This window comes from Bolinopsis microptera, chromosome 9, assembly GCF_026151205.1.
Source record: "Bolinopsis microptera isolate Bmic1 chromosome 9, MBARI_Bmic_1.0, whole genome shotgun sequence".
Taxonomy (NCBI): Eukaryota; Metazoa; Ctenophora; class Tentaculata; order Lobata; family Bolinopsidae; genus Bolinopsis; species Bolinopsis microptera.
The window spans coordinates 6,604,173-6,628,558 of record NC_087080.1 but is presented as its reverse complement, the minus strand read 5'-3'; the positions used below and the strand labels follow the sequence as shown (position 1 = coordinate 6,628,558).

The 24,386-nt window shown below is 38.1% G+C and overlaps 1 protein-coding gene across 9 annotated transcripts in view; it reads right to left on the bottom strand.

Moving 5' to 3' along the window:
- The window catches only part of LOC134820583 (uncharacterized), an 86,137-nt gene that overhangs the window by 28,372 nt on the left and 33,379 nt on the right, over positions 1 to 24,386 (bottom strand). For 5 of the 9 annotated variants that reach the window (XM_063831039.1, XM_063831040.1, XM_063831042.1 and 2 more), the window contains 5 exons: positions 19,463 to 19,590; positions 18,626 to 18,755; positions 11,869 to 11,950; positions 11,585 to 11,684; positions 3,111 to 3,171 (listed from right to left, as the gene is read on the bottom strand). In XM_063831039.1, the coding sequence (XP_063687109.1) occupies positions 3,111 to 3,171; positions 11,585 to 11,684; positions 11,869 to 11,950; positions 18,626 to 18,755; positions 19,463 to 19,590 (501 nt within the window). The remainder of the gene's footprint in view (positions 1 to 3,110; positions 3,172 to 11,584; positions 11,685 to 11,868; positions 11,951 to 18,625; positions 18,756 to 19,462; positions 19,591 to 24,386) is intronic. The other 4 variants (XM_063831043.1, XM_063831044.1, XM_063831045.1 and 1 more) reach the window with 1 other exon arrangement.

The following is a 24,386-nucleotide window of genomic DNA, read 5'->3' as shown; positions in this document are numbered from 1 at the left end:
ACACACACTCTGGTCACAGCAGATGAATCTGCAGCAGTGATAATGATTTTAAAAGTTGAATGATTCTCAGTTTGGTGTAGTGATGATTGCAAGCACACGGTGATATCATACGACTGCGCACTGAGAATGCTTACAGTGTGGGACTCACTTGACATTGAACAAAGAATCTCGCTTTGTGAGATCAACACCCTCAACACTCAACAGCTCAGTGGACTTTGTAGAAGTTTGAATAATATGTGTGTGTGTGTGTACTATGTGTATTGTGTACTGTGTACTATGTGTGTGAGTGTGAGTGTGAGTGTGAGTGTGAGTGTGAGTGTGAGTGTGAGTGTGAGTGTGAGTGTGAGTGTGAGTGTGAGTGTGAGTGTGAGTGTGAGTGTGAGTGTGTAACTGTTACGTGACGAATATTAACCTTATAGTGACGACTTTTAATCTAATAGCTTACAGAGTGCGCGTTCAATTAAATGGATAAATTCCCACGGATTTTTATCAAAGGTTGCCTCTTCGTCTACCAAGTATATCTGTCTGGGGGCAACATTTTTTGTAAATTCCTCCTGGACGGTTTACATTTTGAAGTACCTTCCACAAAATCGATTACTGAGTAAGCCTCAACAGTTGGGTTACCATACCAGTCAGAGTAGAACCTTAGCAACGGATAGCAGTTAAGAGAATTACTAGCTAGCTAAGTCTCCGCAACTGAGATGCAAAAATATCCAAAGCACGCTTATATACGTTTCAGTAATTGCAAACGTCCGACAGAAGTAAATGATAGTCGGAAAATAGGTTAAACCAGAAACATTAAACTACCTTGTTCATTTTCCCTCCATCCGTTAGTAAACCATTAACCGATACCTTACCACCCACACCGAAAACCCAAATGAGGTTTATAAAATTTTGCTCCTCGTTCCGATCTTTAAATTGTAGCCAACTCAAGGAGTGGCTAATTGATATCGATTTGTCAAAGTGCAGTTTGACTTCAACTGGACTTTTTAAATAGATGTCTCTAATATTAACCTAATACAGTAATACCCCAATTTAACGCGGAGTGTGGGGAAGGAACCAGCCGAAGTAAATCAGGGTTTGAGTTAAAACGGGGCGCTGTGAATCGAAGTTTACTGTATTACTATAATATTACTCTAATATAAGCTTGCCACCGCGCCGCAACCAATAGCACTAAACTAGTTCACTTTGTTTTAGCCCGCCAGGAAAGTGCTTTAATTTCAGAACCGCTCCGAGACTATCTATCCGTTGTGAACATTTGACTAGTGAAACTACAGACCATATTTGATCTCAAATCCTGCAAATTTTGCAGACTGTGGTTGAGCTGGAAAACTGTTGACTGACAACAGCGAGGTCACAGAGCAAGGTCACAGAGCGAGGTCACAGAGCGAGGTCACAGAGCGAGGTCACAGAGCAAACTGTGCTCACGACTCACGAGGGTAATGCAGGCTGAGATAGTCGGCGCACAATTATCAAATATTGAGAGCGGGTTTGAGGTTATAATAATATGGAGGTTTGTGGTATCTGGCAATTTTCTAGATGGTGATAGGCTAGATACTATCGACAATATTGGACAGAGCTATCAGCCATCTCCACCATACTGTGATATGGAGGTACTGATACGTTATGTCAACAGTACGCGAAGTTATTCGAGATTTTAATTAATAAGGGCCCAACACGTGTCGAGACGACCCCGTACCGTGTGCGCAATATTCATCAACCAATAACTTGCAGGCATGCTAAGTGTCATATTTTCCAATGAACGATTGATGACTTTTGGGACAACAGTGTTGGGTGCATTAAATATTTACAATATTAAATGTTTTTAATTCTTCAGATTGCAGGTTGCAGAAAAGGTGCAGGAGACCACCTACTCAACGATGGCATCTAAAGATCTAATATTACTACTACTACTACTACAGAGATAATACAAGTAGACAAATCAAAAGATATGCAAACTATTAATTCTACCTTGGAAGGGCTGGGTTTCTGGAATAATCCCCTTAATTTGAGGAAATACAAAGTAGATTCGCACTGACAAAAGCAACAGTATTGGAACAATTATTAATGAAGTAGTTACATAATACCAGTGGCTTTCTCAATAATTCTCAATACGTCAATGTTGTATTGTTTACAGTCATAGGTAAATTAACAGGAAGGTAGGACAATAGCAAGCGTATCAAGTTGTAGTAGGAGATAAAGAGAGAACATTCCACGCAGGCTTGCTCAATGAAGTGTTGATTTGGAATAAACGTTACATGACGTTGACATGACGTGAAATATCTAGGGTGAAAAGGGTAACAATATAAAGTGGAACATACTTGAGTATGCTCCAAAACACTCGAGTATAAAAAGAGTATTCTAGATACATTGGTATGTACGTGAAATATTTCTTTATAATTGTCACGCCTCCAACATCTAGCCTCTAAGTTTTAGACCGGAAACTTAGAGCTACCCTATCGACTGTCAACTGATAAAGAGAAAAAAGCTCTGCCATCTCGAGTGGCTATACCAATACTGATAAAAGTATTTTATGTGGTACAACACTTAGCAGCTGTTACAGGCTAAACTTACAGGTAAGTAACGCAGCACATCTCGGGGTCTACATTATATATAGATATTAAGTGGTGTTCAGGCTTGGCTAAGGGCCCGAAGGGTGCATGAGTGTTCATATTCCAATAATAGATCAAATGGCTGAGTGCGGTTACTTACTGTCACTTTATGGTGGATTAACTGGAACTACAAAGTTATTTCATAGACGATAACAATAAAAGCGGCACTTTAAAGTGAGGCTTGAAGCGGTATTGCTTTATTGAGGCAATTAAAACGCACTTGTAGCATGATTGGGGCAGTTAACGATTTGGTTGATAAATTGAGGTAATTAACGTACTAGTTGTTTAATTGAGGAAATTAACATGTTGGAAAGTTGATAATGCAACATTCAAAGCCACGCTTTCTTAATAATAGACGGAAGTTCCGAACGGCCACTGAGGTGAAACTCATTATGGTGTGATTTTTACTTGATATGATGGTGACATGATCATGACACACAAAACACGGTTGTTTGATGTGTGAGCACAATAAATTAATAATCTCGGATATAGACAAACCTTCTGTGGGCAGCTCAAACGATGCATAACTGTTTGCAAGTGGAGATAACGGTCGCTGTCCCTGAAAAGAGGATATGTTAACGGAAAACAAAGGATTTTACAAAGCTATCAAATTGGCAGATCTAAGATTTTTAGCTCAAGAGATTTAGTATAAAAATTGAAAACAAACAGTTATTGAGGCCGAGGGTCGAGTGTTTGTGTCAGTCAGTTGAAAAGTTTGGTAAGCGACAATATATGTTGTCTTTAAGCAAGGTCATGGTATGTTTAGTTGAGTTGCACAGTTATTCTTGATTTCTTGATTCTTCCCATTAATATAACATTGACCTTCACTTGAAGAAAAAAGGAGAGCTTGGTCGCTCTTGATTAAGGTTCACAGCCAAAGGGACACCTCCAATTCTCTCTTACACAACTTATAATTACCCAAACATAATCCGGGCCTTAACAAGACAGTAAATAGTGGCAAAGATCTTCAGGGCTGTTAATAAGCAGAAGAGAGCCATAATAAGGGGCCGTATACATGATTGGGGTGATTAGTTAGTAGATATAATTATAATTTAGAACGCGCGCGCGGCGGAAACAGTGCGTGCGCATAAATTTACAGAACATTTCAATAATAGTGAGACTCCGCGCGTTACAACTTTTACCTCAACTACTCCCTAGAGACGGACTTACAGAAACGGAACGGAATATGAGGATATGCCATGCTCATCACAGTTTTGAACACTAATTTAAATGCGCTAAATATTATCGTACAAAATATTCAGGTATGTTAAGATTTCCCCGGTGGATATGCGAGGATAATTTCACGTAATTTCAGTAATTCATCACGCGGTTTCAGATGGAATGTGATGAATACATTAGCGGAATTTAATTAGACGTTACCGTGGCACTATAGGCACAGTTTAAGAAAGATGCAGACACAGCCAGACAGACAGTTTAAATTGGGTAATACACTGCGTAAGTTTTGCGGTATGTTCTACAATTATTTCTCGCAAGCTGTACAAAACTTCTAGAAAACATCTCAGGTTGACGAACTATTATGCATTTTGTGACTGTAGCGTATTTTAATTAAAGTCACCAATTGACGTTACAGAAAATAACAATCATGCATGATCAAGCAGATGGAATTTTCTACATCAACGGATTTGACGCTCCGTAAATAGTTTTAAATGTAACACTGCAAAACGATTATGTTATGTACCGCGCCCCTGTCAAAAGTCTGTCAAATATTGGGAATTACGTAGGATGGCAAGGTATTTCTGGACACGAATAATTATATATCCGGAAATGACATTTCATTCTAGTACACTATGTATCCTAAGCTATGTTTAATGCTGATAGTATGTAGCGATGTTAAAAGCGCCTAAGCTGGCAAGACGTCACTAAGTACTCGATAAAAGGGAAGGAAACAGAAAACTAAAAATAGATTTCCTAGAACCAAACCTCGGGTTGACCCCAGTTGAAAGCATCAGCTCGAAAGACACCAGAAAAAGAATACATTAACTGGACATAAAAGCGCAGGAGGAACGATATAACAACGAACCTTGCAAGACTTAAATAAAGCCAGTCGCAGTTTAACCGAAGTGTAGTTAACTCGTTTTGGGATCTAGCGATATTTGGGATCAGCTAGCGATATGATGTGAGGCGTGGGCGAGTGCTGCTTGGGATAATTAGTGTTGCTAATCTGGTGCTTGAATTCAGATGTTGTGGTGCAGCGCCAATAACAGGATAATAATAACATCACATAATGAATATAACATGGCAGAGTAGCAGACAGTTATTAGGAGCATATTATATAGTTATCATTAAATACGCCAGGTAAACGTAGCTTTGTGATCGGATTGATATACTGCTCTCCCTTCTTAGACAAAGTGAATCTGTTTTTCGATAAAGTAACTTCGCCCTAGCCGCTGCTTCTTATCCACCCACGTAGAAAAGATACTGAATTGCCCATCCCTCCATTCTCCAACCCACATATAAAAGTTTAATAATAACATTTTCAAAGTGTTGTCTAATTCAAAAAACGATAAAACCCCTAAATAATGGCACCATTTATGCACGCATTAAACTTAAAAATTAAAGATTTAGCAAATGCCAGATTACAACACCCACCAATAAAATCTCGTTACAGCCGACTAAAGGCCGTGAGACTTTGTCTAGGCCTGCTTTACTCCCACCAGTACCGTTATAATCGTTTAAATCACGAAGTTGTACCACATTTCTAGTTAAACTGCTCAAGTTGAACATTGTACATTTTCCCGTTACAAAGAGGAAAAAACGGATAAAAGTGAGAAAATAAAACAAAGGTAGGGTTAACAAGGCTGGATATGGTTTTAAGCTTGGCTTATACAATTGTGTACAGTGTATAGTGTATAGTACCAAGATCTCGGGAGGTCTTTGATCTAGCACTGTCTGCGATCTGGCTCTTGCTAAATACAAAAGGTATGGGAAATGTGAACTAACTCTCTAATATTATGACATTTAACATGACAGTTAACATAAGATTTATGGAATTATTAACGTAAATTCATCATTTATTATCCTCGTATAGTTTAATTCATTCACAGTAGTCTGTGGTAAAGCTCATTCAACATACCCCTCTTGTCTAGTCATAACTCATTATAAGTATTTCGATTGGAAGTTGGAACACAATATGCTTTATAATCTTGATCTCAACAAATATTTGTACTAGTTCAGTATTAAACCTCCGCTTATCTTAAGTATTTAAAACCAAGCTCTGAGAACAATAAGCCACAACACATGATAGCTCCGATTTGTTGTGTTGGTAAGAAAGCATGCAGGAAAACGTGTACATTTGAAGAATTTCTACGAATAGTATGTCATGGACACTGGACCGGCAACATCATAGTTATACTCTCTTTTCACACTTGAGGAGGATTTGTGAAATTTTGATATGTATCATGCAACGCAATTGTACATGTAATACGGTGGTTTTTGAAGATTTGATAGCAAAATTTAAGACTTCATCTGCCGTTAAATCTAAATTCTTCGTACTTTTCCTTTTGAAATGGAACAAAAAGACAACTGACGTAAATTAACGTCTAAAAGTTCTTAGGATAGCAAATTCTTAGCAAATACTGTATCTTATATAACACGGTACATGATTCTCTCAGATCGTAGCGTAATTCGGCGTATCCAAGGTCGATGTAAATTCTCAATTTGGGTCGCAGGTGCAGAAAGTATACATTCCATACTCATGTTATATTTAGGGGCGTTTATAGGGCAGCTGGGATAATTTAAAAAATCAGATGTGTTATGATTCACAAGTGTTATTTGTAGACCTTACGGGAGCAGACAATTTGGGGGTTAAATTTAGCAAATATCATGTTCTATTTTTAGATACATAGCGGGTGGTGTTAAGAGTGTAGTGAAGCAGATCGGTTGTTAAATACATTCAAACAAAGTGTTAGATGCCAGGCACCTTTAAAACAACAATCTAGACCGATGTATGAAACTCTTGCATTCTTTTGAGCGCGTTTTTGTTTACAAATCACCTCTCTACACGGTAAAATTAACACGTTTGTAAAAATATGTCAGTACTAAAATATACAAAAATGTAATTTTGACCAACACTAGCCACCACCACTTATCTCTGAATAACATCAAGAAAATTATTTTTATTCTGAGGCACGTATAATAACATGTTACTTATCAAGGTTATTTAGGAAAATGTTCCTGAAAGGAATCCAATCACGTGCCAAACATTATCCAACAGGAACACGGCACATTCTAGAACAAAAGTAGGATTCCTCCACACATTATCATCTATTCAACTGTGTCTAAACACAACAAAGAGAAGCCTCCACTTAGACAAATAGACACATAGCTGGATGAAATCAGCTACATTAGTACATTCTCCAAATCGTTCAGTACGTTCCGGTGGAGTGGCTGAAGAGTACAACCTAAATTCCATAACTTCAACACTGGATGTTAACAGGTGATTACATAGTTTGGATATAGTCCACCGTGTTCAGAGTCCACCTAACCCAGTAATACTTCTGCCGTCTAGATTTGGTGATTAGAGTACAAGAATTTGAGCAATGTTAGTATGTGGTCGTCATTTGGAGGCCCATGACCAGGAGACTGGTGACTAGCAGGGGACACTCTACTACAAAATAAAATAATTTATTTTAAGTTATCTTAAATAGTGTATAGACAGTTAATAGTAGTACACTAAAACCAAGTGTCGTGTCCAGTATACTCTTAAAAGTTATATAGGTCTTTCAGACTAACCTAAGGCTGAATAGAACATTGTTCTAAATGATTAGTACATACTAAACTCTTGGCCACGGAATGTTCTTTTCGATGCAATACAGAGTTCTCCGAGAAAATTCTACTTAAAGTTAAGCACTCGTGACAGCAAAAATGTCCGGTATTTGTAAATTCTCATCGCTACAATTTGGCATACCGGAGTTTGGCCGAAAAATGTAGATCACGGAAGCTCGTTACAAAAAGGAGAGAGCGCCCAGCGCTATTGAAAACTAGTGACTAAGAGTTACTACGAGTGAACACTTCTGGCTTCGTGAAGCCGATCTGTATTTGTGAATGTTGAGTGATATAAACTTTATACAGCTGCAGTCAAAGTATATCAAACAAGAAAAAGACAGGATTCCTGGCGCGGAGCGGGTTTCGGATTAGTTTACTAAAATTATTGCCAAACTTTTTCATAATACCGCGTATAGTAACAGAGTAACGACTGTGTTGGAATATTGCCAAAGTGATTATTGCCAAATTTACCATACTTACAGGTAATAAATGAGCTTAATTTACAATTATAAAAAGTTCGGCAAACAAAATCCAGGGTCGGTCTCGACAAAACAAAATATTGGTTCGACCGTTTCTTATCTCAAACACGGGCCAGTTAATGGACACTAAATAAACATTCACGTTAAATGGATCTGACATCTTCACAGACCACTTACGAGGCTGTACGGAGAAAAGGTTTGGAAGATCAGAGCTCGAGCTGGCAGCCACACGTGCAACACTTGAAATGTGAACCAATCAAAACAGCTCATATTCCCTCACGTGACCGCATCCTCACTATTTCACTCTCCGATCTGATCTCAACTTCTCAAGTTCCTACAGGCCACAGCTCGTGAATCTTAAAGTTCAAACGTCAAATGTTACAAACGTCAAATGTATGAACCACGGGCTTGTCAGACACAAATGAGAATAGTATACGGGTAGAGAAGGAGTGCTAAACAGGTCAAGTGCAAGATGGACAAGTCATTTGATAATGGGCTAATTAGGTGATTAGGTTCGAGATGAGCAGATGTTTCCTCATCCGTTCACAAGGGCGGTTTAAGTGCCCAGCCACTGTGAGTTGGTCCATTCGTAATTCTGATTACAACCAGTGGTTATAAGACGAAAGTGTAGATTTTATATTATATTATGTACTTTTTAATCAGTTTAACGCTAGATAACTTTTGTTGGCTTCAGCAGGGCGGCGGTTTATTTAGTTTAACCGCCCAAAAATTCGGAAATTATCACATTTATGAAAATAAAAACCCACCAATTCGAACATGGAACATCTTCGTCTCAGCTTGTTCATACTCATGGCTCACCCAGACCACCAGTGTTATATCTCTAACAAGATACGCCCACTAGATACGTATCTCTAACAAGGAGGTTCCAGCTTAACAAGTGACACAGCGTCTAGATAGCAGATAAGCACACCAAGTCTATATACCGATAATATGATAGACCTGCTAGTAAACTTCCAGTCTAGGGTAGCCCCTGTAAATCATATTGTTTGTGGGCCAGGTCCTTAGCTACACAAAGGCTAATAACACATCTGTTACTGAATCTGCTCGGTATTTTCATCATTATGATGTGGGAGTAGGCGTAGTTTCAGGACCTGTTCGTGGACTGTAACATATCTGATCATATTATCCTTTATGTACAGGTGAGTAACCACCTTTATGCTTGTGCACAGTTATATTGTGGCGCAAATTACTGAGAGCAAAAACCTATATAATAGCTATTACAGCAAGTGTTTAAGGACAAGGGCCCTGATTAAATACATGCGTCATGGAGGCTGGTCTACGGGCTAATTTGATTAATTTCAGTTGGGTCGGAGTTGGGCATAAAGCCAGGATTTCTATTGATGATGATTGATAATCTTTCAAAAAGTGATCTTTTCGGCAGGATAATCCATTATTATCCTTGGCTAGTAGCCATCTTACGGACAATAAGGACCAGCTTCTACATTGCGAGATAGTAAATGAGCGAGTCTAATTATTGTGCACGCTAGATCTGTAGGAAATGTATCCCGGAAACAAAAGCTTCAGATCATGGATAATAATCCAATTATAAGATCACTAGGGCAGGGGACCCTCATGATAGGTTCATATTAGTAGTCTTAATTTAATGAGACTTGAAGAAGAGTACTGAGTAGCGCTATCACAGTGAATTAGATTGTACACTCAGAGTTTACCCGGTACGATATCGTGATCTGTGATCTGTGAGTGTACCCCTCCCTCGCCCGGGGTTTAAGTCAGAGATCACCGCTCCAAGTTTCATCTCGATGATTTGCTTGTCACTTTTAATACTCATAATTTGCTTGCTTACCCTTACACTCAGATTAGGGCCCCAAAAGCGCTCTCGAGATTAGTCGAGGACAGTGTTTTGATGTTATGTAGTCGATCCAAAACCATGGCCTGTGTAAAGCACACAATACATTGTAAAGGAGTAAACTACATAATGTACACATTGTACAGTACATAATGTACAGTACACACTACACGCCTGTTTGTGAGATTATAACGTTTCTCAGAATCCTAAAAATAGTCTAACGAGATTCCAAGAGGTTGTCCCAAAATACATGTTCCCGCGAATTGTTCCCTATTGTCCTGATAATTGAACTACCGAACTGAAAACTTACACGGATTCTATATCCAGATGTGTTCAAGGAGTCTGGGAGAGGGTACAACAGAAGCGGGTCTATCATCTAGTTTCTCTCTCTAGGACCATCGGTAAGAGAAACTATTCCAAGTATCACAGCAACAAGCAAGATCTTTAAAAACTTTTCTGATGACCTACAAGCTGCGAGCCTAGACTATTGCTTCTATGTTGTTGAGATGATTAAAATTCTCATAAATCATCGATAATTGACTCTATTAGAGCAGATTAACTAACAAGCAACCAAGAGCAAATATGTAATATAAAATGTACAACCAGTAGCTATATGCGAGTATTAACCACTAATAATAATAAGAATGTTGGGTATGCAGCACACATTATAATATATATGCAGAAACAGAGGGATCTCTGTATCATGCGCAACAACAAGTTCCTTAAGTCATTGGCTTGGCTGGGTATATAGGTATAATAAGCATGAAGGGCTAATAAACAATAAACGGTTGACTCGGGTCGGTTTGAAAGCACTGCTAATTCTATCATTACACATTGAAATAGGTACAACATGAAACTTGGTAGTTCATAATGTACATTTAACATTATTAAACTCAGTACGAAATTGCTAGTTATTGTTAGGAAAATGATAACATTTCGCACGAGTCCTATTTTGGAATTCTTGGCTCAGATCTGCCGCATTTTTTTACTGTAACTCAAAGTTTCATATTGTAATATCGGAATACAACGTTGGGCACGTGTTACCGACATTTAAATTCCAGTAAAAAATGTGTCGGATATATGTAAAGTATTTTGATATCTCGAGAGCTTTATTCACCAAATACCAGGAGCCCTGGCAGATTGTTGCGATAAGACTTCTACTATTGCATGATAACCACACGTGTTCACTGACTAGGGATCCCCAGGGAATCAGGAGATGTCTTCACCACTCTACTTAGTAACCACTATATTGCAACTAACTTAACACCTGAACTAATCCCAAGGTTCATGACATTTAGAAATATTAAACCGGTATGCGCGCGGCTTGTTTGAACTGCTTGTGTAACCACGTGCAAATAACGCGCACACGTGACCAATGTGCCTCTGTGTAGTGTTATAGTCAGAGAATGAACTTAAGGTCCCTCAATACGCTGTACAACACCTGATGTTATATGATATATTATATTTGGTGTCATATTCACTGTTCTAGCAGTTAAACACTGTATTTCTAGTACAGTTCACACGCACTACCTATTACATACTCTCACGATAACGCTTTTAAATAAGAGATTGGACAATGATAAACAAGGTGATGACCGTCCTGGGAGTACAATGATTGACCAGCTAGTCACGTGATGTACTAGTCACGTGATGTACTAAGCTCTACTAGATCTGCTGGGAGTGTGTTGAATTAGGAGCTGCCAGAATAAGGCAGGGATCGTTTAAAATCAGCATGGTGCGACCTCTTATATTGAATAGGTTCTGTCAGTAAATCTGTCTGTCTTACTTTCCGTTGGTCTGTAAGTTTCTCTATCTGTCAGTCCATGAGTCTGTATGTCTGTAATCTGTATGTCTGTATGTCTGTTGGTTTGTGTACTCACTCTGTATTCATCTGTCTCCTCATCGCTCATACTAGCGTTGATACTGGTGTAGGTGCTGGATATAGTGTCTATACCACTGTCTCTCCATGTTCCTGACGCCCTGTAACAACTATTATTATTATATCATCTACCAGGTGGTGGTATTTATTAGTAATAATGTGTCACAAACCTGTCACCTGCTCTGTGACGGACATGTCACCTGCTTTATGTGATAATACAGCACTGAGATCACTGCACAGCGATAATCGAGTGATTGAAAAGGAAAGAGTCAAAAATCTCATTACCTGGCGTCCTCGTCACTAGTACATGGTTCACTCTCCTCGCCGATTGCAGATCTTCTTGCACCAATCTGTGACATTGTCACACCTGAACAATTGATTTTCAGGTAACGTTACGCTTAAGGGCCCAAATATGGTTATTATCCTTATCAGGTTATGCCCAAATATGGTAATCACCTGCTAAATTGTGCTCCAATATGGTTATTTCCGGTCATGTAGAGCCCTAATATAATCATTCCCAATCAGGTGTTCCCCCTTATATGGTCATATCCCGTCAAGTGGAACTCTAAAATATATTCCCTGCACGAGATTATGCACTTATTCAGGCTACCTGCCCATTACAAGACTGAACAAAGCTCCCTAAAATTGGGTGATTAGCGCAGAGTACCGTGCCGTGCCGTGCCGAGTGCCGTCCGTCGGCTGATTATTCCAAAGCTACAACAACCCATACTTGAGAGTGGTTCAATGGGCTATTGTGTTTAATACTGCCTAACAGACTACACGACTTATGAACAAACAAGATTACACCGGTATTCTTCATTCCTGTTATTTAAGTAACGTGACAGTGTATTTACTGAATTATCTTTACAATTCTCTGCACATTTAACATGAAAATATATATATTATAGTGTGCACTACTGCACTGTGCTGGTGCTGTTATATGGACATAATATTGTAATGAGTTTTATTGAGCTTCATGTACTTGTAATGTTGGGTGTCAGGATTTATCTGTGTTCAACTGACAGTGGTGTGGTTTTGAGAGTTATTGAGATTCAAGCTCTTGTATTATGCACGGTTCTCTCATTTGTTCAAGTTATCGGGGAATGTTTGTGATATAATAATATATATATAATATAATATATCTCTACTATAATTCAGAGAATTGTTTTTGTACGTACACTGTACACTGTACGACCGCCCACGTGCAAATTAAAAGGAAAAATAGGAATTTAGGTAACAACCAAAAGGTTCCATAGCAACGGTGTTTTAATGCACACATGCGTCATGCACGTGCAAAGATTGTTTTAACGTCATTTTGATCGGTTTTGTGGTAATTACGTTGTGTTTAAAGTGTTTTATATTTAAATCGGCTGTATCTTCGGTCGGGATGGATCTTTTTTGATGCGATTAAAACTTTCTTTCAAAGAATACTACTAGCTTCGTCCCTGTTACCACGGGCTTTCTAGTCTTACTTATAATTCAGAGAATTCTTTTTGTTTCTACGTACACTGTACGACCGCCCACGTGCAAATTAGATGAAAAATAGGAAGTTGCGTAGTTACCATGGTAACGAGGATTGTTACACGCACGTGCACGTGCAATGATTGTTTTAACGTCATTTTGATATATTACGCTGTGTTTAGTACGAGCAACATTTTATTTGGCTGTATCTTCGGTGGTGTAGGATATTCTAAACTTACTAACAAAAAATACTATCAATATTAGCTTCCTCACTGTGACCACGGGTTTTCTAGTATAGTTATAAAGTAGAGTCCTCGGCGGATCGGCATATTGTAGTTTGACGCGATTATCTAACATTCATTTTAATGCCCGTTTAAATTGTGACATTGAGTTTATGGAAACTTGTTTTAGATTGCAAAGAGTCTTGGTGGGATGTTATATATATACCTGAATCCCAAGGCCCACAAGCCACCTTTGTACCCTGGGAGGATGATTACTACTGGATGTGGTTCGTACATTGAGAACCTATCTGCCCTGACTGCATACGAATTGAAGAAGGCTATTTTAGATTATAGAATTATTGACACCCCTCATTTTTTGAGGAAGATTGATAGCTTGAATGAGTCCACCATATTGTTGGGTAAGGAGGTGATACATGTTGCCATAGATATATCCAACATGTTCACCAATATCCCCAGGGATATGGGGATCCAACAATGCACCAAGCACCTGAATGAAAGAAGTAGTTATGATCAATTGTTCAGTACAGAATGCATTATTAGTGCTCTAGAAATCACTCTTGATTACAACATAGCTTCGTTCAACGGTATAACATACCGTCAGGAGCGTGGAGCGGCGATGGGTCCTAAGAACTCATGTGAGTATGCAGATTGTGCAATGGATAAGATCGATATTTTAGTTAATGAAAGAGATTTAGAACATGGCCCGCCACACAGACCAGCATTCTGGGGTAGGTTGCGTGACGATATATACATGGCCTGGCCTGGTACTGTTGAGGAGCTTCTACAATTTATGAAATGGCTCAATAGTATCCATCCGGACCTTGTGTTTACTTACGACTACTCTAAGGATGGTGTTGAGTTTTTAGACACCTATGTCTATGCTGTTGGCGATGTTATTCATACCAAACTTTACTCTAAGCCCAGTGACACCCACTGCTATCTCATCCCCACCTCATGTCATAGGAGCCATGTTCTCAAAAACATACCCTATGGTGTGGCGAGGCGAGTGAGGCAGAACAATAGTGAAGACACTAATTTCTTAGAGCAAAGGGAGGTATATACTGGTTACCTTGTAGCCCGTGGTTACCATTCTAGTATTGTAGACGATGCTTTCAACAAATTTAGTGATATAACCAATAGGAAAAACTTGTATGCCCCTAAAAATAAGGATGAGATGACTACTTGTCTAATACCCATGGTTATGGATCAGAATCCAGCACTTCCCAACATGGGGAGCATTATTCACAAGTATAAGCACCTTCTTAATCTCGATCCAGCCTTGAAGAAGCTAGTACGTGCTGACAGTGTATTTGTAAGTCACCGAAAGAATCAAACTATCGGTGGCATGCTTGTACACAATAAGTATCGTGCTAGTGGAACTGTAAGCAGTGATAGAGATGGAGGAGCCACTGCTAGTCAATTTCTTGAACCAGACGCTGCAATATTGCCGGCTGTTCGGGAGGCTGACAACGCAGGGTGCCATGCCTGTGGAAAATGCTATGTTTGTAAGCAAAGTTTCCTGTCCCCTTGTTCCAAATTTAGTAGTCACCATTCTAAACAAGTTTTCCCTATTACTAAATATATAACTTGTCAGAGTAATAACCTTATTTATTTAATGGAGTGTAGAACTTGTAAACAGTCGTATGTAGGATATACTACTTCTAATCTCCCTAAGAGATTTTCTAATCATAAGAGCCACATTAAGAAAGGTATCAGAAGTTGTAAGTTAGTAAATCACTTTTTAGATATTGATCATGATTTAGATTTTAGTTCAGTAGCCTTATATAACTCTTCACTTAGTACGCACCTTTCTGTTATTATAGTGGACGCTCTTGAATTTAAACCTGAAATAAGTCAAGCAGATAGGGAAAAGGCCATGGAAGCTAGAGAGGGGTTCTACCAGACCCAATTGAAAACCCTTGAGCGTTATGGGGGTATGAACACCCTCGATAGTAACCACATCCTTTTTAAATCCGCTGGAGCTTAGTGTTTAGTTTATTTATTTTATTTGACATGATCTCAGCCTATTAACCCGTGTTTAGTTTACAATATTGCTATCAGAGACGTGTTATATTCTTTACTATTTATATATTTTTACTGCTTGATTCAGAGAAATCTAGCTTTTTCCGAGAAACTAATCTTTAATAGATTAGATAAAATGTACGCAGCCATTCTTTTCGTTTGATTATTACACAGTATATTTTAGTTTTGTACCGTTTTAAGTCACATAGTTTTGTACGTCTTCCTAAGACTTGTTTTCCTTTCCTAGTTTGTAAGTTATTTTAAAGATTTGTGAATATTCCAGTTGCTTTTAGAACAATTTTATCTCAGATAACGATGTTTAATAAAATGATGCAAAGACTTATTTCGAAGATCTAATCAACACCGACTTTTAATGTGTAGGAGTACAGCTACAAAATATATATATATTTTATATATATATAAATGATGCAAAGACTTACGAAGATCTAATCACAACCGCTTTCTTTTATTGTGTAGAAGTCCAGCCGATGAAATATATATATATATATTATATATTAGACATATATATATATATTTATTAGTCAGCCACAACTATCAGTAAAACAACGCCTTGACTTCAAATGTCGGTAAAATGTACCTTTACAGTCATCCTCAATAAATGTAATAGATTTGTAGTGTTGTAATTAGTTTAATTATACAGATATATTATGTATTTATACATATTCTGTGCGGTTAATAATCAATCGCCCAATCATTCAAGTTTGCTATTGTTCAACTTTATTTGAGTGTATCATTCTTTCATTCTTTGGGTTTTAATTATTCTGGAACTGTTGCACAATAATATAATATGTATTTAATATTTATACATATTATGTAACTTGTTACTTAGCATTTTCGCAGTATGTTGGGTTTTACTGTTCTGTTCATTTTGTTGACCCTGGTAAAGTCTTGTCAGGAGATCAATGTAAAAGCTAAAGACAGAGGAGTGATTGTGGGGCGTAGTTTAGAATTTGGTATTCCTCTGGATTTCTTCTTGATAACCGAGCCTGCTGGCACTAAACATCTTGCCCCCGCCCTACCCAACTGTCCTGGAGACCCTTTCACTTTCAGCAATCGTTACAAACAGATCACGTATAAAGGAATCTTTCGTGCTAAATGGATTAACACAGCTGATGGTATTAATGCAGCAGGGTTGTCTGCAAGTGTTCTCTACTTCAAAGACAATGCCGAGTACATCGACCCTGCAGAGATCACAGGTTTGGCATGTGATAACGCTATTCCACAGACCATGGTTGCTGCTTACATCCTGGCTATGTACGAAACAGTTGAACAAGTTAAGAATGACTTGGAGAGTGGCAAATTTCCAGCTGTTTGGGCGGGATATGACTTGGGGATCATGGTGCCAATCCACTACAACGTCATCGACAAGACCGGGGCAGGATTAGTGCTGGAACATGTTAAAGGAGAGGGAGTGAAGTGGTATGACAATACAGTCGGGGTACTGACAAACTCTCCACCTTACTCCTGGCATATGACCAATCTCAGGAACTATCCTCACTTTCAGAGGAATGACAAAGGAAGAGAAGGGTTCAAATACTCTTCCCAGGGAGAGGACTACTCGTATGGCCCACAATGGACCGGATCTGGAATGTTGGGACTACCTGGGGATTACACTTCACCTTCCCGCTTTGTTAAGGCTGCTACTCTTCTCGCCCTGGCTCCAAAACCTGCCACTACTAACGAGGCTATAGTCCAGATTTTCCACCACATGAGTGCAGCTGATATCCCCTACGGAGTAATGATGACAGCACCACTGGACCTGATTGCATTTAACTGGTGGACCTTGGTCAAGGATCTGGGTAGAGGGTGTGTGTACTACAGGGCTTACACTGACTTGTCAGTAAAGAAACTGTGTCTACTTGACATTCCTGATGTGCAGTCTGCTGTGAGGATGGAAGGGAGGTTTGAAGATGGGTTTAGGAATGTTGCAGGAGAGTTGAAGGATTTCAATAGTATTGTACCTGATACACAAACTGAACTATAGACAATAGTTGAACATTTTCAGGACAGTTAGGAGTTTAATGATTGTTAGAAGAGGCTGATTATTATCTTTAAAATACTTTTTATAATATTGTTAACAGTCGAATGAATTAAATTTGATTATGATTAGATGATTGCTTTTACTATTGATATTCAAAATGTCTTTTAAAATCAGTATCATTGATAGAAATTTTCAATATTCTCATTGTTGATCGAAAATAACGAAGTCTGATCGTCATCTTCTTACAGCGTTCGATGTCTGTGAAGGTAAAATGGTGATATCCTCTTGATCAGGCAGAGGTCGAGTGTTATCGGGATTACTTCTGTAGTAGTTGTACAGCAATACTAAGGTAATGGGACTGCAGCGGACCCTCTACCCCTTTTTGTTTGTACGTACACTGTACGACCGCCCACGTGCAAATTAGATGAAAAATAGGAATTTAGGTAACAACCAAAAGGTTCCATAGCAACGGTGTTTTAATGCACACATGCACGTGCAAAGATTGTTTTAACGTCATTTTGATCGGTTTTGTGGTAATTACGTTGTGTTTAAAGTGTTTTATATTTAAATCGGCTGTATCTTCGGTTGAGATGGATATTTTTTGATGCGATTAAAATTTTCTTTCAAAGAATACTACTGGCTTCGTCCCTGTTACCACGGGCTTTCTAGTATAATATAATATAGTTCTTAAATGTATTGTCGGTATAATATTATGATGAGTCTGAGAAGCTTACCTAAAATGTCACTAAAATGTTGAACTATTAAATAGCATGTACCTTCTTTAGGGCATTATGTCCAACTTATTATCAAATAAAAGCTCATGACCTTTTTAAAATGAAGTACTAATGAGATAATAATGACCACATGTAAACATAACCAGAACGAGGTATGTGACAGCATATTATATTGTTTGCTGTAATTTATATTTAAAATTGAGCTATAATTTTCTATGACTAGTTCATTATTATGCATAATATAGGTCACTAATTGTCGGATGCGAAGGCATAAATTATGTATTTAATGCTCGATAAAAAAGGAAATGATACTACTATCACGGCTGTCAATTCACCAAATTAATTGCATACCGTAGGCCAACTTAACGGCGTCAAATTTTTGGTAAACATCCAACAATGCCAACTATTTGAAAGATACGGACCAACCAAATACTTATTATGTATAAAATTTTAAATTTCCGGTCGATTACAAAAGCCCCGATAACGAAACACTGTCTCCTTCGGCGAGCTTTTGAGTAGCTAATTATGCACGAATTTCACTACACTATCCGCTCAAAATATCTCTGGGAATAAAATCTAACCTAATAAAATAGCTTCGTCCTGCGTTATTGTAGAAGATGTCCTCCTCTTCATGTTATAACCAGTAGGTATCTGGGTTTGTACCATCGCCGCTCTTATCTTCTTCTTCTGATATCGCGGCATGTTCTTCGCCTGAGAGAGGAAATTATTGATAATTGCATTTCACCACTCAGTAGCTGACTGCTGACCAATTTTTTTGTCAATCAGCACGGAGACATAAAATGGGAACTTTCCGTTTTATAATTGTCCGAGCATAAAGCATTCTCAAAAATTTAACAAATACTTCGCCTACTGCATATCACGATAAGGAGGGGCTTAAGAATGAGTATTGATAGAGTAACGTTAATTCTATTACTGGAATATGATGCTCGATGCTAAAAATAAATAGGAAATTCCGTTATTTTAAAAGTGAAATTTTAAATACCAATCACGTATCGACATGAGGCATGAGCAGTAGAAAGATGACATCATCGAGTGACGCTTACGTGGTTAATGGATATTGGATATATAGTTAATTATTCATGAGTTTTCGGATCTCGATATTGAAATGAAAATCTTGCTCTAGGATCGTGTTGGAAATTTTAATATTATTTTTAATTAAGAAACACAGGACTTTCTGGGGAATGTGATACCCTACAATACAATGGTTCTTGATAAAAAAAGAGTTGATAAAAGGGAATCTTATAACATTTTTCTTTTAGATAAAGCTTTGGCAAATTTTCATACATTTGAGCAATTAACCCCAATTAAGCATACATTCCAGCAGAATGAAAACAAAATGCTATAACACACCGCTCAGCCGTACCAAATAAAACAATTCCTTGTGTTTGAGCACTTACCAAGCCCTCGTCATCGTAACTGCTGTTGGAGCTACTTGTAGAACTGCTCGATATCACGCTATCACGTGGGTCGCGCACCGTTTCTTGTGACGAGGCGGACGTGCAGTTTCTGGGCGGCTCTTGACCTGCTGAGGATATGAAGGTTATAATATAAACAGGTTATTGACCGGTTTCAAACAATAAAACGGTTTTAAGCAGGTTATATAAACATTAAACAGGTTGTAATAAATTTCGTGTTAAATGCCAAATAGGGAATTTATCCTAGTATAGTGGAACAAGAGTAGTATGTAATATAGTACCGCTGTATCACCTAAAAGTGAGGTACCAGTTTCGACAAGAGGGGGGGGGGGAGAGAGAGAGTGTGTGTGTGTGTGTGTGTGTGTGTGTGTGTGTGTGTGTGTGTGTGTGTGTGTGTGTGTTTGTGTGGGTGTATGTGTGTGCGCATGTACTGTGTGTGTGTGTGTGTGTATATATACTGTTACTTTTATGGCATGCCTTATTTTTTAGCTTGTTTTATTATTTACTTGAGTAAACAATTTAAAGTGCAACCGCTACACACACCTATGACTTTTTATGTTTATTTTCTGTAGTTTACTAATATTTCTGTTTTTTTGTCATATTTTTCTCGCAACTTTTTAGCTATAGCATTTTTTATCTTTTTTTATCGGGACAGTTACGACTAAAACACAAATATTATTTTAGAATAAATTAAAAAGAATATTGAACAAAGTAAAATCGATACAATATATCACCACAAAATAAGCATTATTCAAGTCTAGCATGCAATATAGTTAATCAAAATTTCGTTTACTCACAATTTTTCAGTAACTATCGCAAATAAGTGTCAATTACTCTAAATAAAGTTTAATAGGTAAACATTGATCCTATTCTTAATAAAAACAACATTCATTTAATACTTACAAATTTTTGTGTCCATAACTCAAAGTACTAATACCATCGTCTAAAATAAATTTTTTATCGTCAAAACCAGAAAGTCCTCGTTTTTGTACTACAACACTAAAAATCTTGTTTCCAAAAACGCGAATTGTTTGTGACTTTGTCATCGTTGTTGACTGAGTATCTAATACGTTTCTGTAATCTTCATGTCGGATCCGTCTTTGAGCAGCTTTAGCTATCCCTTTGGCTGTGACAGAATGTCCAATGAAACAAGATGAAGTGCATTCATGTTGTTCACTGCACCTGGTTACAAGCTTCTTTGTCATGACAGAGTACATTTTAGGCTTCAGAGCAATAACCTCACTAATTATTTCAGTCGGTTTCTCGTCTGAAAACTTCCCAGGCACTTTTTTGTTGGTGGGGTCATTAAATCTCGACAGTGGGGTATTCTCAACGTAACCTGATAGATCCATAAGTTCACGTATACTGTATAGATCTTCGTACCCATTCTCTGCAAACACACCATAAATGAAGCTATCCGTGTCACTTAGGATGAGTTTTATTCTTTCACCATATTTCGGCTTTAGGACGTCATACCAGAACTCTCCCATGATATGTTTGGCATTTTCCAAAACGATAAATCCGCAAGCAATGGGTTTGTTTAGTACTAAGTTCCGCTTCACAGACTGTACAACAGTAGTTTGCTCATCCAGCATGTGAAATCCAATAAACTGCGGCTTAGAAGTGAGGCGCTTTGCAGATCTTTCATCTTTTACAATGTCAACATTAGTACGATTTCTCAGACTCTCGATAAACTTACCATAAATTGAATTGTTAGCAAGTTTAAAGAAGTCTTTTTCAAAATCGGACTTGGCATTTCGTCTTTTTACCGAGTTAAATTTAATGTATGGAGTGACAAAGTCTGTTTGATCCGCTGCCATAACTCGGTGAATCTTTTCAAGAATCAACCCTTTGCTCAAACATAATTGGAGTGTCTTGAGGGAGCATACAAAATGCTTCTTATCTTTTAAATCGGGAACCAGTTTACGAGAAGACTTGAATTTTTCGTTGTGCATCTCCAAAAACTTTTTATTGTAGGGTGATAACTGATGCTCATAAATCATTTTGCTTTCCACAGCAAGAGGGAAGTCATTGTGGTGATCGTGCAGATGTTTTGGATAATGTAGGTCAACTTCCAAAATATAACAGGTGTCACCTTCGGGATCTAAATCACCAATATTCAACGATCTTATTTCATTCTTACTAAGCCAACGGAAATTCTTACAGGGAAGCTTGAATGACATAGACTTTCCATACAGATTATTCGCATCGACATAGTGAATGAAAGATGTTGGTTTACTGCAATCGTAGTCATCCAAATATGGGTTGTTAGCTTTGAATTGACGATGATTGACAGTGGTAACTCCGCCCCGGAGATTTTTCTCTATAAATGTATACATATCGATATCAGTTATGTACTCAATATTGACTTTTGTCATCTTTAGCATAGCATCCCATGAAAATCCTGGCAAACTCATGTAATGACAGCAGTCAAGGCCGTAGTAATCCAGGCAAAGTTTCCGGAAGTTTTCAAACACATCACATAATAGAAGAGCATCAGATTTTACGTACAGCTCCATGTAATCCAACAATGTTTGACAGTTCATGGTTTTGAAGACATTTTGAGCCCTTGAGTAGTCAGAGTCAGAGATATCCTCATCTCTAAGTTTACTGTAAAATGCCTGCTTTGGAGGAAGATTCTTCTCGGAGAAAACTGAGTAAGATGATGCATAGTCATAAAAATACACACCCTTTTCTGACAAAAGCTCATAGTTTTCCGGGAACTCACGTTTCAGTCTCTTGAAGTTTTCAAGACCAGACTTTTTCATGTTAGCAGTTAACTTTTCCAACGAGGTGGAAAGAAAAGCAAAGCTGTCCAAGAAGGTAAATTTATCTGTAAACACTGCTTTAAACTTCTCTAGTGTCTCAGGAACCACATTTAACTTGTCGACCCTTTTTGTCAAATCCAGCAAGAAAAGGTTTAGATCGTATCCTTTTAAATTGTGTGCGAATGCTGGGACCCTTTTGCTTCTATTGAAGTAGTTGATATTACAAGTATTGCACGCAGCACCTCTAAAGTTATTCTTTTTTTTGAGATGGTCATGATCTCGAACTGGATAATCCGTTCTCGACTCCCAGTTCAGTCTTCTTTTGCAAATATGACAAATTTTAGCACTTTTAAACTTTATTTCATCTTCTGCTGTCATGTCTATTGGGTACTGATTCTTTTCATAGCACTTCATCATATCATCATGGATCTTAGTTAGCTGTGAGATAAACTCTTCAGTCACTTTATTAGGATCTTCATCGCTGAAAGTGACAACTTTGGAGTCATATTCTGAAAACTCTGACACAGTAACAATACAAAAGCTACAGGGCACATGCTTTTGATACTTTTCCGTATAGCTAGAAGAGCCTTTTTTGCTGCAAGAACTGTAAGGTACTGTTAAACATTCAAAGTCAAAGTACACAGTAAATAGTTTCTTGTCTTGCTTGTGAAATGCCTTGAATTCAATGACTCCTGGGTCGGGCATCTTTACTAACTGATTGATCCCTTGCTTGCAGTTCTGGTAGTGTTTGTTATGGTTCTGCAGAGATACAAATCCATGCATACATTTTCGACAGTAAAACATCGTGTTATGATATCTAGAACGATGTCGCATGAATGCATTTAAGTTTTTTATCAGTAGGTAATGGGCACACCCATCATTTTCCAGATAAAGTAGATCAATTTGCGTTCCGACACCACTGCCATGTTTTAGAGGCAAGACTTCTTCACTGTCAACGCACCACTGGAAGACAGAAATTGACAACTTGTTTAACTTCTCAACTTTTGATATATCTTTTATTCTGACTGGAAATTGGACAGAGGCCATATATATCTTACTGGCGTAAGGTAGATATTTTGTATGTCTATCTGGGTTTTGACCATTAACTGGATACATCTTTGCCAAAATGCAATAAAGGAAGCATTTGGTGTCGGGGGATGCTATGTTTAGGATAGATCTCATTTTCTTTAGCTTCTTTGGAATAGACACTTTTCCGGATGCAAAGAGTGGTGAGTACTTTGCTATCTCAACATGAGCACATAGTAGCTCATCGAATATCCAGCCACTTCCACACCGTTGATAAGTTTCAATTCCGTGTCTAATGTAGCTTTTTGCACGCGATAGAAGATCTGCAATATTATCTGCAAGTAGCAAGGGTTCACATATGGATCTAAATACCTTCTCTGAGTAGTCCCGATCGTCAAGTACATGCTTTTGGAATGAAAGAGTGATAACTAGTTGCACTTTTATAGGATTCTTTTGTACAAATGGAGTTATCTTATTTCCAACTGCAATGCACGAGTCTGACAGAATTTGATCGTAGTCTGAACTTTTCTCTACATCAAGCTTATATGACCTGAAATATCCTGCAATTGAGGTGCATTCTTCTTCGCTATTTAGATGTTCATGAACACCAGAGTGACGGTTGCACAAGGATTCGTCAATATCAGAGCTACACAAAAGCTCATGTCTCGCCAACTTGTCAGAGCGAAAAAACTTCTTGCAATTCCTGCAGGGCTTCTCAGGATTATGAGTCGGGATATGCCGTTTCAGGTTGTCAGATCTCATTCTCTTTGAGCAGATAGGACATTCCAAAATTGGGTTTTTGTTGCGATTTTTATCAGCTGTCCTTGCCCCAGGTCCCCTTTTCATGATTTCTTTTCCGTAGCACAAAGATGTGTTGCAGAGCACAAAAAATCAAACGTAACTGAAACAGCAGTTTGAGAAATGAGCTAAAAGTCCACTGGTTCTCCTTTTATAGCCGTTTTCAGAGGAAACACACAATTTGGTGCTTTCCTGTAAAACTTGATGTGTGTCTTGAACTTGTAGCAGAGCACAAAAAATCAAACGTAACTGAAACAGCAGTTTGAGAAATGAGCTAAAAGTCCACCGGTTCTCCTTTTATAGCCGTTTTTCAG